General features: G+C 44.4%; 1 protein-coding gene across 1 annotated transcript in view; it reads right to left on the bottom strand.

Annotated features, from left to right (window-relative positions):
* Positions 1-2,086: 2,086 nt before the first annotated feature.
* The window catches only part of LOC112314830 (general transcription factor II-I repeat domain-containing protein 2B), a 62,536-nt gene continuing 52,584 nt past the window's right edge, over positions 2,087-12,038 (bottom strand). Inside the window, exons 12-16 of the mRNA XM_053929856.1 lie at positions 9,616-9,693; positions 6,755-6,838; positions 5,842-6,025; positions 5,505-5,533; positions 2,087-3,902 (exon numbers count right to left, since the gene is read on the bottom strand). Coding sequence (XP_053785831.1) covers positions 2,299-3,902; positions 5,505-5,533; positions 5,842-6,025; positions 6,755-6,838; positions 9,616-9,693 — 1,979 coding nt within the window. The 3' untranslated portion in view covers positions 2,087-2,298. The remainder of the gene's footprint in view (positions 3,903-5,504; positions 5,534-5,841; positions 6,026-6,754; positions 6,839-9,615; positions 9,694-12,038) is intronic.

The raw sequence follows: 12,038 nt of genomic DNA, 5'->3' as shown, positions 1-12,038 counted from the left end.
GGCCCGGGGCAGGCCTGTCAACCACTCTGCACCTCAGCTGTCTGTCTCTAAAATGGGGAGGCTGAGCTTTCCCTGCCAGCCAACCAGTGTTGTTTGAAGGTTATTCAAGATTCCAAATCTCAGGCAGGTCTGGTTAATGCAGGGCCCCACTTCTGATATCCGGGGTCCACATCTGCTCAAGTACGCCAGGACCTGGTCCCCCCATCCCCATAAATCAGTCCATCCTGGGTCTCTTCCCCAGGAAGTAAGTTTCTGAGCTAGTGGGACCCAGTCATACCTGCCGTCAACCTTCCAAAGACAGGAACTACCATGTCTGAGGACAAGCATTCAGGCTCCACCTGGTGCTGGGTGCCTTGTCAGGTAACCACCTGCAGATTATGGTCTCTCCCTCCTGCAGCCTCCCCTCACTTTTATTAGAGCCTCCTTCTCCACTGCTTCCTGCATGGGCCACCAGATCAGGGTCCTTAGCCTGTTTGTGCCCTAATGAGATTAATTCCTACAACCCAAAGTATTCACAATTTGGGGTTACTAGTTCCAATGACAAATAGAGACTAAGAACACAGATACACACACACACACACACACAACACACTTTCAAATGGCAACCTGCCATGGGGAAAATGCTATAAAACAAGGACATTACTGGATCAGCTGACGAAGTTGGAGTATGAATGGTAAAACGGATGAAAGTATTGCATCAATGTCCGATATACTGGAGTTGGTAACTAAATCCTGGTAATGTTAAGGGAATATCTCTATTTTTAAAAAAAGATTTTATTTATGTATTTTAGAGAGTGGAAGAGAGGGAGAAAGAGAGGGAGAGAAACATCAATGTGTGGTTGTCTCTCATGTGCCCCTTGTTGGGGACCTGGCCGCAACCCAGGCATGCGCCCCGACCAGGAATCGAACCGGCGACCCCTCAGTTCACAGGCCTGTGCTCAATCCACTGAGCCACACCAGCCAGGGCAAATATCTCTATTTTTTAAAAAGATTTTATTTATTTATTTATTTAAATAGATTTTATTGTATTTATTTTTAGGCAGGGGGGGAGGGAGGGAGAAAGAGAGGGAGAGAAACATCAATGTGTGGTTGTCTCTCATGTGCCCTCTACTGGGGACCTGGCCTGCAGCCCAGGGATGTGCCCCTAATTGGGAATTGAACCTGCGACCATTTGGTTCACAGGCTGGTGCTCAATCCACTGAGCCACACCAGCCAGGGCTATTTATTTTAGAGGGGAAGGGAGGGAGAAAGAGAGGGAGAGAAACATTAATTGGCTGCCTCTCACATGTGCCCCAAAGGGGAACCGCAGGCCTGCAACCCAGGCATGAACCCTGACCAGGAATCGAACCAGCGACCTTTCTCTTTGCAGGACGACACCCAAACAAATGAGCCACACTGGTCAGGGCAAGAATATCCCTATTCTTAGAAAATATTCCATAAAGTATTTAGGGGTAAATGATGTGCACAACTTTCCCTCAAATGTTCATAAAAATTATGCACAGACGTTTATACACACATTACAGTTACTCACTTATACACTTGAAGGCACCATTGTACACACGACAGAGATGGGGAGAAGGCAAACGAGTGCCAGAACACAGGGGTAAAACGCTGAGTGTGAGCATCTGGCTGTCAGGCATACTATTTTCACCGCTGCAGCTTTTCTATAAATTTGAATTATTTCACAACGAAGTTGAAAAAAATACAAATAGGGGTAGGATTCAACTTTCTCTGCCTTTTCAAGGCACATGTTATTTGTTTTGGGGTCTTCCACTTTAAGCTCTACCTTTCTGGGGTCCTATGGAGGCAGAAGCTGATAACACAGGGATACTACAGTCTGTGAATACGTTTCCAAACAACTCTTCTTAAACTGGGAATCATGTTAGGTCACAAGGGACACCATCTGAAGGGGGGGTGATAAATGTGTGCGTGTATGTGCCCCTCAATAAATACACACATCCGTCTATCGCCCTGTTCTCTGTTGACTTACTTAAACCTGGAGATGCCACCCCAATGGCTACAGGCATGAAGCAAGTATGTGAGTGAGTGACACAGGCCAGGCATAAGAAAAGTCAACTCCTAGAAATACAAGAAAACTTTCTTGATTTTTACTGGACTATAGTGAAGCATAAAATATCGTTAAAAAACAGGTATGATACTGCAAATTCTGTTCCCAAGTCATAGTGAAAACCACTGAAAAACAGAAACATTTAATAATTCACTCCCCCGTCTCAAAATCCCTCGGGCCTGGAGGATTGCAGTCTCCTGCCCCTCGGGGAACTGCCAGAAGCGTGTTCTTCATGTCGCGATGTGGAGGACGGAGTCCCACTGCGAGTCCTTTAACTGGGAGGAGTACTTCATCTTACTCAGCTTCAGAATGGAGAACAGCTGCTCACAAATGTAGGTGCTCCCGAACATGGACAGAATCTTTGCGCAGTGGTTCTTATACTTCGGGTAGCTACCCCAGAGGCATTTATAGAACTCCGGGACCCCCACCTTGTCATACTTGCTTTTCAGCGCCGTGTTGCACTGCAGGTCGATGACCTCCATCTGCAGCGCTTCGTGCACGCTCTCGATCTTCACGGAGAACGGGGCGCTGAACAGGGTCAGTTCGCTTTCATAGAGTTTGAAGTCAGACAGTCTTTTCTGGAATTCAGCCTTTAATTCCACAATTTTGGGAATGTAGTTCAGGCCATCACTTTCACTTCTGGAAACCGACTTCAGTGTGGGAAAGTGGGCCAGGTTATTCCTCGCCAGGTGAGTTTCCCAAAGGCACAGTTTTGCCAGAAACGCCCGAATGAAGTCATACATTTGTGTAACGATTTGGGAATGCCCTTGGAGAGATGCGTTTAGAGTGTTCAGATGCATTGTCATATCAACCAAGAAGGCCAAGTCTTTGACCCAGTCTCGAGAGCTCAGTTGAGGAATGGGCTTTCCTCTGGATGACATGAAGGAATCAATTTCTTCCAACGATTCGAAAAATCTCTTCAGCACCAGCCCACGACTGAGCCACTTGATCTCTGTGTAGTACAGAAGGCTGCCATATTGGCTGTCCAGTTCATAGAGCAAAGTGGTAAACTCGCTGTGGTTCAGTCCGCGGGAGCATATCCAGTTCACAGAGTTAACCACCACATTCATGACGTGGTCCATCTTTAACTTCTGAGCGCAAAGTGATTCCGGGTGAATAATGCAACATATGGATTTCAGATCCGAACCCTTGCAAACCATGGCCACCTTGGACTTCAGTTTTGTAACAAGCCCATTGTTCGCATCTACCATGGCAGGGGTGCCAGTGGAGGCCACACTTACTAGTTTTGACCAGTCAATGTTAAACTTTTTAAGGCTTTTCTCAACACGCAAAAATATCTCATTCCCAGATTTGGTACCTGTCATGGGCACCGTATCCAAAAGTTCTTCGGACACGTCAAAGTTCTCATCGACGCCACGGATGAATATGGCCAACTGGGTGGTATTATTAATATCTGTGATCTCATCGATCGCAATAGAGTATGCCACGAATGATCTGATTTTTTCACGTAACTTCTCCCACAGGTTCCCAGTCACATCTTCTACAGGCTGCACGGCAGCATTTTCGTGTGGACTCACGTTTGCCAATACTTGTTTTTGCTCAGGACACAAAATTTCTGATGACCCTAAGAGGTACTTTCTGAGTCCTTTTTTCAGCTCATGAAGCTTCTCGTCACGCATCCTCTCGGTATACTGGTCATAGTGCTTACTGTGGTTGGTTTGGTAATGGCGTCTAAGGTTGTATTCTTTTGACACAGACATGCTCTGTTTGCATATTAAACACGTAGGGATATTCTGCACTTCTACGAAGAAATACGCTCTCTCCCACTTTTCTTGAAATACACGGCCTTCTTGGTCTATCTTTCTTTTTCCCACTTTTGAGAGAGACGTGGAGACAAATATGTTTCACTTTTCTTTTAACTCTACTATTATAAAAGCAGCCGCAAAAGCATGATGATAAATGGGAGAGAGAAAGCGGCTAGGGGGCATGGTTAACTGGAGAGTAACCCCCGCCTGCAGAGAGGGACGGCTGACACTCAGCCCCAGCAAACTCCCGCCAGAGGGGAATGGGCCCTCTGAGGCCAGAGCTTCAGATTTCTAAAGAAAGCCTGGAAATTGATTTTCATGAAAAAGCCCCTGGCTTTTTAATATCGGCAACTAATTTCCAATTTGAAAAGGTATAGGAGCCAAACAATAGACATCTTTGGTGAAGTTCAACAAGTAGCTCTATTCGCCACATTGGGTTTAAACAGGAATGATATGAAAGTGTATTTGCATTTAACAGGTTTTCTTCATTTGATTCTCACGAGAACTTTGGACTCAGAGAAGGGAACGAGCACAGAAGGTGTGTAGTTCACCTGCTGTGAGGCACAAAGACACCGGGGTCGCCGCGGGGCCACGCAGGGCTTACTTGCTTTAAATTTAAAGGCCCTGGCCGCGGGGCAGGCGAGCTTTACTCCGAGAACACAGACACAGAAACTTACTTTTGGGAGTCTTTCAGTAGAAAATTAAATGCTTGAACTTGACATCAAATTAAAAAAAGAAAGAAAATATATGCAGAGACGGGATGTCCACTTAGTGGTTGGCCCGCCTGGGGCTGGGGTGGGAATGGGAAGTGACTGAAAACGGTTGGGAGGAATATTCTGGGGGGTAATGGCAAAGTTCTAATATCACATTATGGTGATAGCTGCACAGCTCCCTAAATTTACTAAAAACCACTGAATTATGTACACTCTAAACAAGTGAATTTTCTGGCATGTAAATTACGCCTCAATGAAGTTATTAAAAATGTAAGCAATCATTTAGAATGGGAGGAATTTAGGAGTAATAATTGTGCATTTGAAAAGGATACTTAAGTTTCCAAACTTTGAGGAGGTTCCCTAGTAATCCAAGCTCTTGAGAACATCTCTACACCTTCTGCCTCACTCATACACAGGACGCTGACTGGCTTGCAAGAATTCCAGGGGAGACATGCAGCATATTTATTTACCCAGCAGAGTGCCTGGGGCACTGCTCACGAGAACAGATGTCAACCTCAACACTTGGGGCGGGGTAGCGGGGACTGTGGGAGCACCTGCTGTGCCAGGCAGTACCCCTTTTGGTTCTGAACTGTGGGAGTTTGGGGCTGGGAGCCCCAGGGGGTGGGGCTGGGGGGGGCCAAGCAGTCACTATGTACCAACTGAGATGGAGTAGCTCAGTATCACGATATGAGCCGGGACCACGAAGGGCTCACACACACACACAGTCTTCTGTGCAGCGAGCTACCTCAAACTGATATGTGAAAAAAAATGCCTGGCTAATAAAATTCAAGGAACAGAATTACAAGACTTTCCAACTGGCAGGAAAAATAAAATGTGTATAAAGAGCAGCATGCTTTGCTCTACGGCTCAAGAAGCAAGGGCCCTGTGGTCAGTTCCCACCGACACTTCCCACTGCACAGGGTTGCTGGAATGATGTCACCACCCCCAGATACTCACCATTGCTGAACTCCAGGCCTGGAAGAGGTCTGAAGAGAAAGAGATATTGGTGAATACAACAATGTTCATTTAGTTCTATTTGACAAACCTTCGTGGGTGCCAACTCTATGCTCCACAGATGAAACTGAGACAGGCTGCCCACGATCACCAAGAAACAGGAACAGGGACGTACAGCTCACAGAAGCAGAGTGTGATAAAATGAATTGAGAGGCAGCTTGTCACAGTAGTTGACTCAGGGACCCCTCGCCCACCTCCTGGGGTGTCCCCGCTCGTCCACTTTGGTCAAGTTACTGTCTGCAGATTCATTCTCACGACCAAGAGGGGACCTCTCACTCACCTGATGACTGTGAATTTGATAAATTCTGCGGCGTCCAAGATCCTTCGCATGGAGCTGATTTCCAGGTAGCCAGGGGCTTTGAACACCACCCCCGGGGGCATGCCATCGATGACCACGCAGCCGGGGTTGAACGTGATCTTCCTGTAGGGAACTTTCACGGGGAAATCCACTCCAATGGCTTCACCTGTGATGAGATAAACAGCAAAAAATTCGTTGTGTTCGTCATTTACTTACCCAAAGTGTGTTTTATCTTTAAGGTCAAGATTTAAAAATCATTCGTATCAAGGAGCAGCACTGGTGGTCAGCCATTCTTACTTTAATTTCCAGTAGTACTGTGATGTATGAAGAATCCTACTGATTTTGAAGTTGGCAATGGGTGGTATAGCAGACTCAGTTTTTCTGTCCATTAAATAAGTAATATCATAGTATCTACTGAAAAAGGGTTTTGTGAGGATTAAATGTTTAATCACGTGTTGAGCACTAAAAACAATACTCAGCCATGGTAAGAATGCAGTAAATCAAAGATGGCTATTATTATTATTGTAATCAGTGTTTCCACGTAAAACCTCTTCAGTAAAAATACACACTAATTTTGATCATTGCTCCTTCACGCAAAGATCAGTTTCTTAGCTACAGTATTCAATGAAAAGGGAATATTGCAAGCCCTGGCTGGTGTGCCTCAGTGGGTTGACTGCTGGACTGTGAACTGAAAGGTCACCCGGTGAAGGGCACAAGCCTGGGTTGTGGGCTGGGTCCCAACTTGGGGATGTGCAAGAGGCAGCCGATCGATGTTTCTCTCCCTCTTTCTGCTTCCTTTCTCTCTCTCTAAAAGATAAAATCTTTTAAAAAGTTATTTATAAAAGGAATATTGCAAATATATACAATTTGGATATGTAATGTTATAAAAACTTACCAAATTTTCGGCTAAAGAGGTCATTGACTTGTTCTCTGAGTTGTTTTATCTTTTCAATGCTTGATGACCTTTCCTTCTCACTGTCTAAAAATAATTAAGCAAATAAGCAAACGAGGATTATTAATATATTTGCTCTCAAGAAAGCTGTTTAAAGGAAATGCTCATTAGCATACGAAAAATCATTTTACCTGGCTTATCATTCAGTTCAGTTTTAGCCAAAATTAAGCATTTTAGAAATTTGTAAATGGAAGCCATCACAGATAGTATAGACTTTTCAAAATTATAACTCTGTATAAACATACTACATATTCCTTTCAGGAACATTTGGAACATTTTCAATATTGTGAAAGACAAGGATGTCTACTTTCACCATTACTCTTCAACATCATAATAGAAATCCTAGCCAATGCAGTATGACATGTAAAAGGAATAAGATGTATTAAGATTAGAAAAGAATATTTTTCAATACTTAAACTTTTTTTAAATTTAATTTTGAATAAATAAAGAAACTACATGGTTCAAAATTCAAGAGATATAAAACAGAGGCCTTCTGGTCAAAATGGAGGCATAGGTAGACACACTTCACCTCCTAGTGCAACCCCAAAAGAATTACAACTAAATCTCAAAACAACACCCAGCACTGTCAGAAAATCAAACTGTATGGTAGTCCAACAACGAAGGATTTAAAGAAGCCACAATCATCCAGATGGGTAGGGGGGTTGGAGACACAAAGATGGCATGGAGAGGAGAGGAGACACAGTATGGCATGGACAGGCAGTGGTGGCATTGGCAGCAGAACAGGAATGGTGAGTCCCACATTCAGGTGTGCTGGAATAAAATTGGGAGGGATACCTTGGGAACAAGAGATCCCTGAGGGAAATGGGGCAAGTGCCAGGCAAACCCCCAGAAGCCGGGCAGCAGCACAGTCCCCTCTCTGAGCCCTCTGCTGACACAGAGCCACAAAGTGGTGAAGCAGATTGCCTCAACCTGGCGATTACCTAAGGCTCTGACCCATACAATTTACAGGTGCCTTTTACAAGGAGTCAAAGCAGCTCTGTCTAATACACAGAAACAAACACAGGGAGGTTGCCAAATTGAGGAGACGAAGAAATATGGCCCAAATGGAAGAACAGAACAAAACCTCAGAAAAAGAACTAAACAAAATGGAGATAGCCAAACTATCAGATGCAGAGTTCAAAACACTGGTGAACAGGATGCTTCAACAACGCACTGAGTAAAGCAACAATATAAAGGAAGAAATGAAGGTTACACTAAGTGAAATACAGAAAAATCTACGGGGAAACAACAGTGAAGGGAAGGAAGCTGGGATTCAAATTAATGATTTGGAACATAAGGAATAAATAAACATTCAACACATACAGAGAGAAGAAACAAGAATTAAAAAAAAAAGTAGGACAGTATAAGACGACTCAGGGACATCTCCAAATGTGCCAACATCCAAATTATAGGGATGCCAGAAGCAGAAGAGGAAGAGCAAAAACTGAAAACTTATTTGAAAAAATAATGAAAGAAAACTTCCCCTATATGGCAAAGGAAATAGACATACAGAGAGGCCCAAATAAGTTGGACTCAAAGAGGACCACACCAAGCCACATCATAATTCAAATGCCAAGGGTTAAAAATAAACAGAGTATCTTAAAAGCAGCAAGAGAAAAGAAAAGTGTTACCTACAAAGGAGTTCCCACAAGACTATCAGTTGATTTTTCAAAAGAAACCTTACAGGCAAGATGGGACTTTCAAGAAGTATTTAAAGTCATGAAAAGCAAGGACTTATATCCAAAATTGCTCTATCCAGCAAGGCTATCATTTAGAATGGAAGGGCAGATAAAGTGCTTCCCAGACAATGTAAAGCTAAAGGAGTTCATCATGACCAAACCATTATTACATGAAATGTTAAAGGGACTTATTTAAGAAAAAGAAAAAGATCAAAACTACGGACATTAAAAAGGCAACAAATTCACAACTATGAACAACTTAATCTAACCCCCCCCCCCAAAAAAAAAAAAACAAACTAAGCAAACAAGTAGAACAAGAACAGATTCATAGGTATAGAGATCATTTGGAGGGTTATCAGCTGGGAAGGGGAAGAATGGTAGAAACGGTTCAGGGATTAAAAAGCATAACTGGTAGGTACAAAACAGACAGGGGGATGTTAAGAATAGTACAGGAAATGGAGAAGCCAAAGAACTTATATGCACAATCCATAGACATGAACTAAAGGGGGGATTGCTGGAGGGAAGGAGGGTACAGGGCAGAGGGGCGCAGAGGGGGAGAAATTGGGACAACTGTAATAACATTATCAATAAAATATACCCCCAAAAAGAGATTTAAAATAGTATATAGTGAAACGCCTTTCTTCCACCCCTATCTCAGCTCTCAGTTTCCTTCTCCAGAGGAACTATGCTGTTAGTTGTAGCATAGTTGTATAGATTCTGTTGTATCTCTCCAAGTATACTTTACATACCCTTACTCAGAAAAGGAGATTACTTGATGGGCAGGACATAAATTTCACCTCTGTGGCCAACTCTAATTCAATGGTAGCTAATGCCTGGAGTTGTCTGGTGTTATGCGTTTTCCACGTAACACAGGGTATGGTTGGGAGGGCAATATATCTGATTATCAGTGTTTGCTCTAAGCGAGACACTCAGTGTGTGGGGATCGGCGGCGTATTTTCTATCCCTGAATTGTCATCCCGTAGTTGCCAGGGTGAATAAGAAGAACAAAAGAAAACAGAAGACGCTACAATTCCGAGAGACTAATTCATGTCACAAAATGGTTAAAATCTAACAAAATTAAAAAATATAACATTACTTACGATAAAGCCAGATAAACTTCCATACCTGGAACTGTCACCTGAACGATGTTAAGATCTTCAACACCTTTTGCAGAACTTGAAGTACTGGATGAATTTATGTTTCCTTAAGACAGAAATTAAAATTTAGAACTTACAGAAAATTAGGCCAATTCTCCTCTAAAAATGTCAAAGTGCCATTACTCAGAAGCCCAGAATGAGTTCTTTTAAATGCTGAGAACGTTTAGCTGGAGGAAGGCCAGATGCCCGGCACTAGTTGATATTCGCGTCTTCGCAGTTTAACGGTGACGTCGGGGGGGAAAGGGCACATTGCTTCTATGCAGTTCGCAGCCCCTCTGCCTCAGCCGGTCTAATTAGATATTAAATGAAGGACGTTTAGAAGTACTGACTTTTGTTGTTAGTCTCAGTTTAAAGGGGGAAAATAGGAAATAATACATATAAATGTGTCCAAGGGGACATTTAAGTAGCAGACAGACATCCCAAGAGATACGGTTTTACGTAGTCACAGAAGTGTCAGTGTTGACGGTCAAAGCGGAGTTGCCATCAGCACGTTTTTCATCAAACAATAAACACAGCGTTCACTCAAGCTCTAGGTGAGAAACGCGGTTCCCGTCTGGCCCCTGCCGGGAACTCAGAGCTGGCCCCCGGGATGGCCCGTCCGAAGAGGCTTTCCCGCAGTCAGACCCGTGTTTCTGAAGGAATGTGGCCAACGTGCCGCTCTTCTCCTCCAAGTCAGTCATTTTTCTGATCCAATACATCCTGGAAGGTCTGCTTCTTAACAGTCAGGCTCCACAGGACGGGACGACGGACGGGGCCGCGAGGTGTCCCCGTCCCCTCGAGACACGCTGAGAGCGCTCCGCGCGCCCCGAGCCACAAACGCGCGGGGCCGGCCCAGGGTGGTGCGGTCTTGGGGAGCGCGGGGCCAGAGGGGCGGCAGTGTGTTCTCGCACAGGGCTAATGTTTCACCATTTACACTGACTCCTCGATACATGAACATCAGTCACAAAACGCAGGAAGCACAATTTAAAAACTGATCACAATCCAATTATAATTAGTGATAAATGGGCAGTTAATCCATTTTAATTACCCTACATATTTCAAATAAATGGATGGCATTTTCACTAATGGGTCCAGGTCTTAACTCCTGGAAAACTCTCATGTTTTGTAAACAATGACTCTTTTTGAACTGACTGCTCAACAGCCTTGTGAGTTAGTTTAAAACTGTTCACGAGGCTCGCATTCTATGAGCCATCACGATCATTCTCGTCAGGTGAAGGATGCGAATGCTCCTACCATGGACTTCCAAAGCTTTTAGCCCTTTGCTAGATGCATGCTTCTTAGTAGCTAACTTAATTGCCAAATAGTTTATGGTTAATTCTTTTTTTTTTATTTATTTATTTTTAGAGAGAGGGGAGGGAGGGAGAAAGAAAGGGAGAGAAACATGGATGTGAGAGAGAGGCCATCAACTGGTTGCTTCTTGCACACCCCCAACCCGGGCCCTGGACGACCACCCAGACATGTGCCGACTGGGAATCAAACCAGCAACCTTTCAGTTCATAGGCTGACAATCCATCGAGCCTCAGCAGCCAGGGCTAATTCATGGCTAAGTCTTTTAAAAAGTTCTGTCCAGAACAAAAGGCTGGCCCAGCCTACACGTCCTGTGCAACCCTGATGCGGCTCAGTATGGAGGCTGCCTTGGGGAACCCTTCCCGCATGCAGATCACTGCTGGACTTCGATGCTAATGATTCAGACTTGAAAAGGCAGTTTGACATATGCAGCAACATGGATAAACCCCGAAGGTTTTAAGTGAAAGAAACCCCACACAAAAGGTCACATACTGTGCCATTCCATCGATATGAAATACGTAGAAGAGGTGAATGGACAGACAGAAAGTAAACTGCTGGCCGGCAGGGGTTAGTCAGTTGAGTGGGAGTGGGGAGGGGAGGAATGGCTCAGTGGGTGCGGGGCTTTACTTCGGGGAGACGAACATGTTCTGGAACTACAGAGAGGCGTGCTGGTTGCGGAACTCTGGATGCGCTAAGTGCCACTGAACTGCTCACTCTAAAATGGTCAATTCTATGTTATGTTAATTTCACCTCAACAAAATATTTTGTAATTAACTTAAGGGGTTCCTTTGGTGGAACTTTAAGGAAAGAAAACTGTACGGCTCAGAATGGTGGAACCTGACGCCACATGGATGCCCTATGATGACTCTGCAACTTGGTCATACATGTTATCCATAAACCTACTCCAGCCCCGCTGACTTTAAGTACAGATGAATGAGCACGAGTCCAACCTCACTAATATCTGGGGGTCGGGGACATCATCTTGGGAGAAGTGGCATCTCCTTGGCGCTCAGTTAGCCTGACAACGTCACGCAGAATTTCTAGGAAGGCTGTCAGGGCAAAGGCACAGCAGAAGCTGTCCATTTGCACAGAGCAGACCGATAG

Source organism: Desmodus rotundus, chromosome 1 (genome assembly GCF_022682495.2).
Source record: "Desmodus rotundus isolate HL8 chromosome 1, HLdesRot8A.1, whole genome shotgun sequence".
NCBI lineage: Eukaryota > Metazoa > Chordata > Mammalia > Chiroptera > Phyllostomidae > Desmodus > Desmodus rotundus.
The sequence above is the reverse complement of the archived record's forward strand: the minus strand, read 5'-3'. Positions and strand labels throughout refer to the sequence as shown.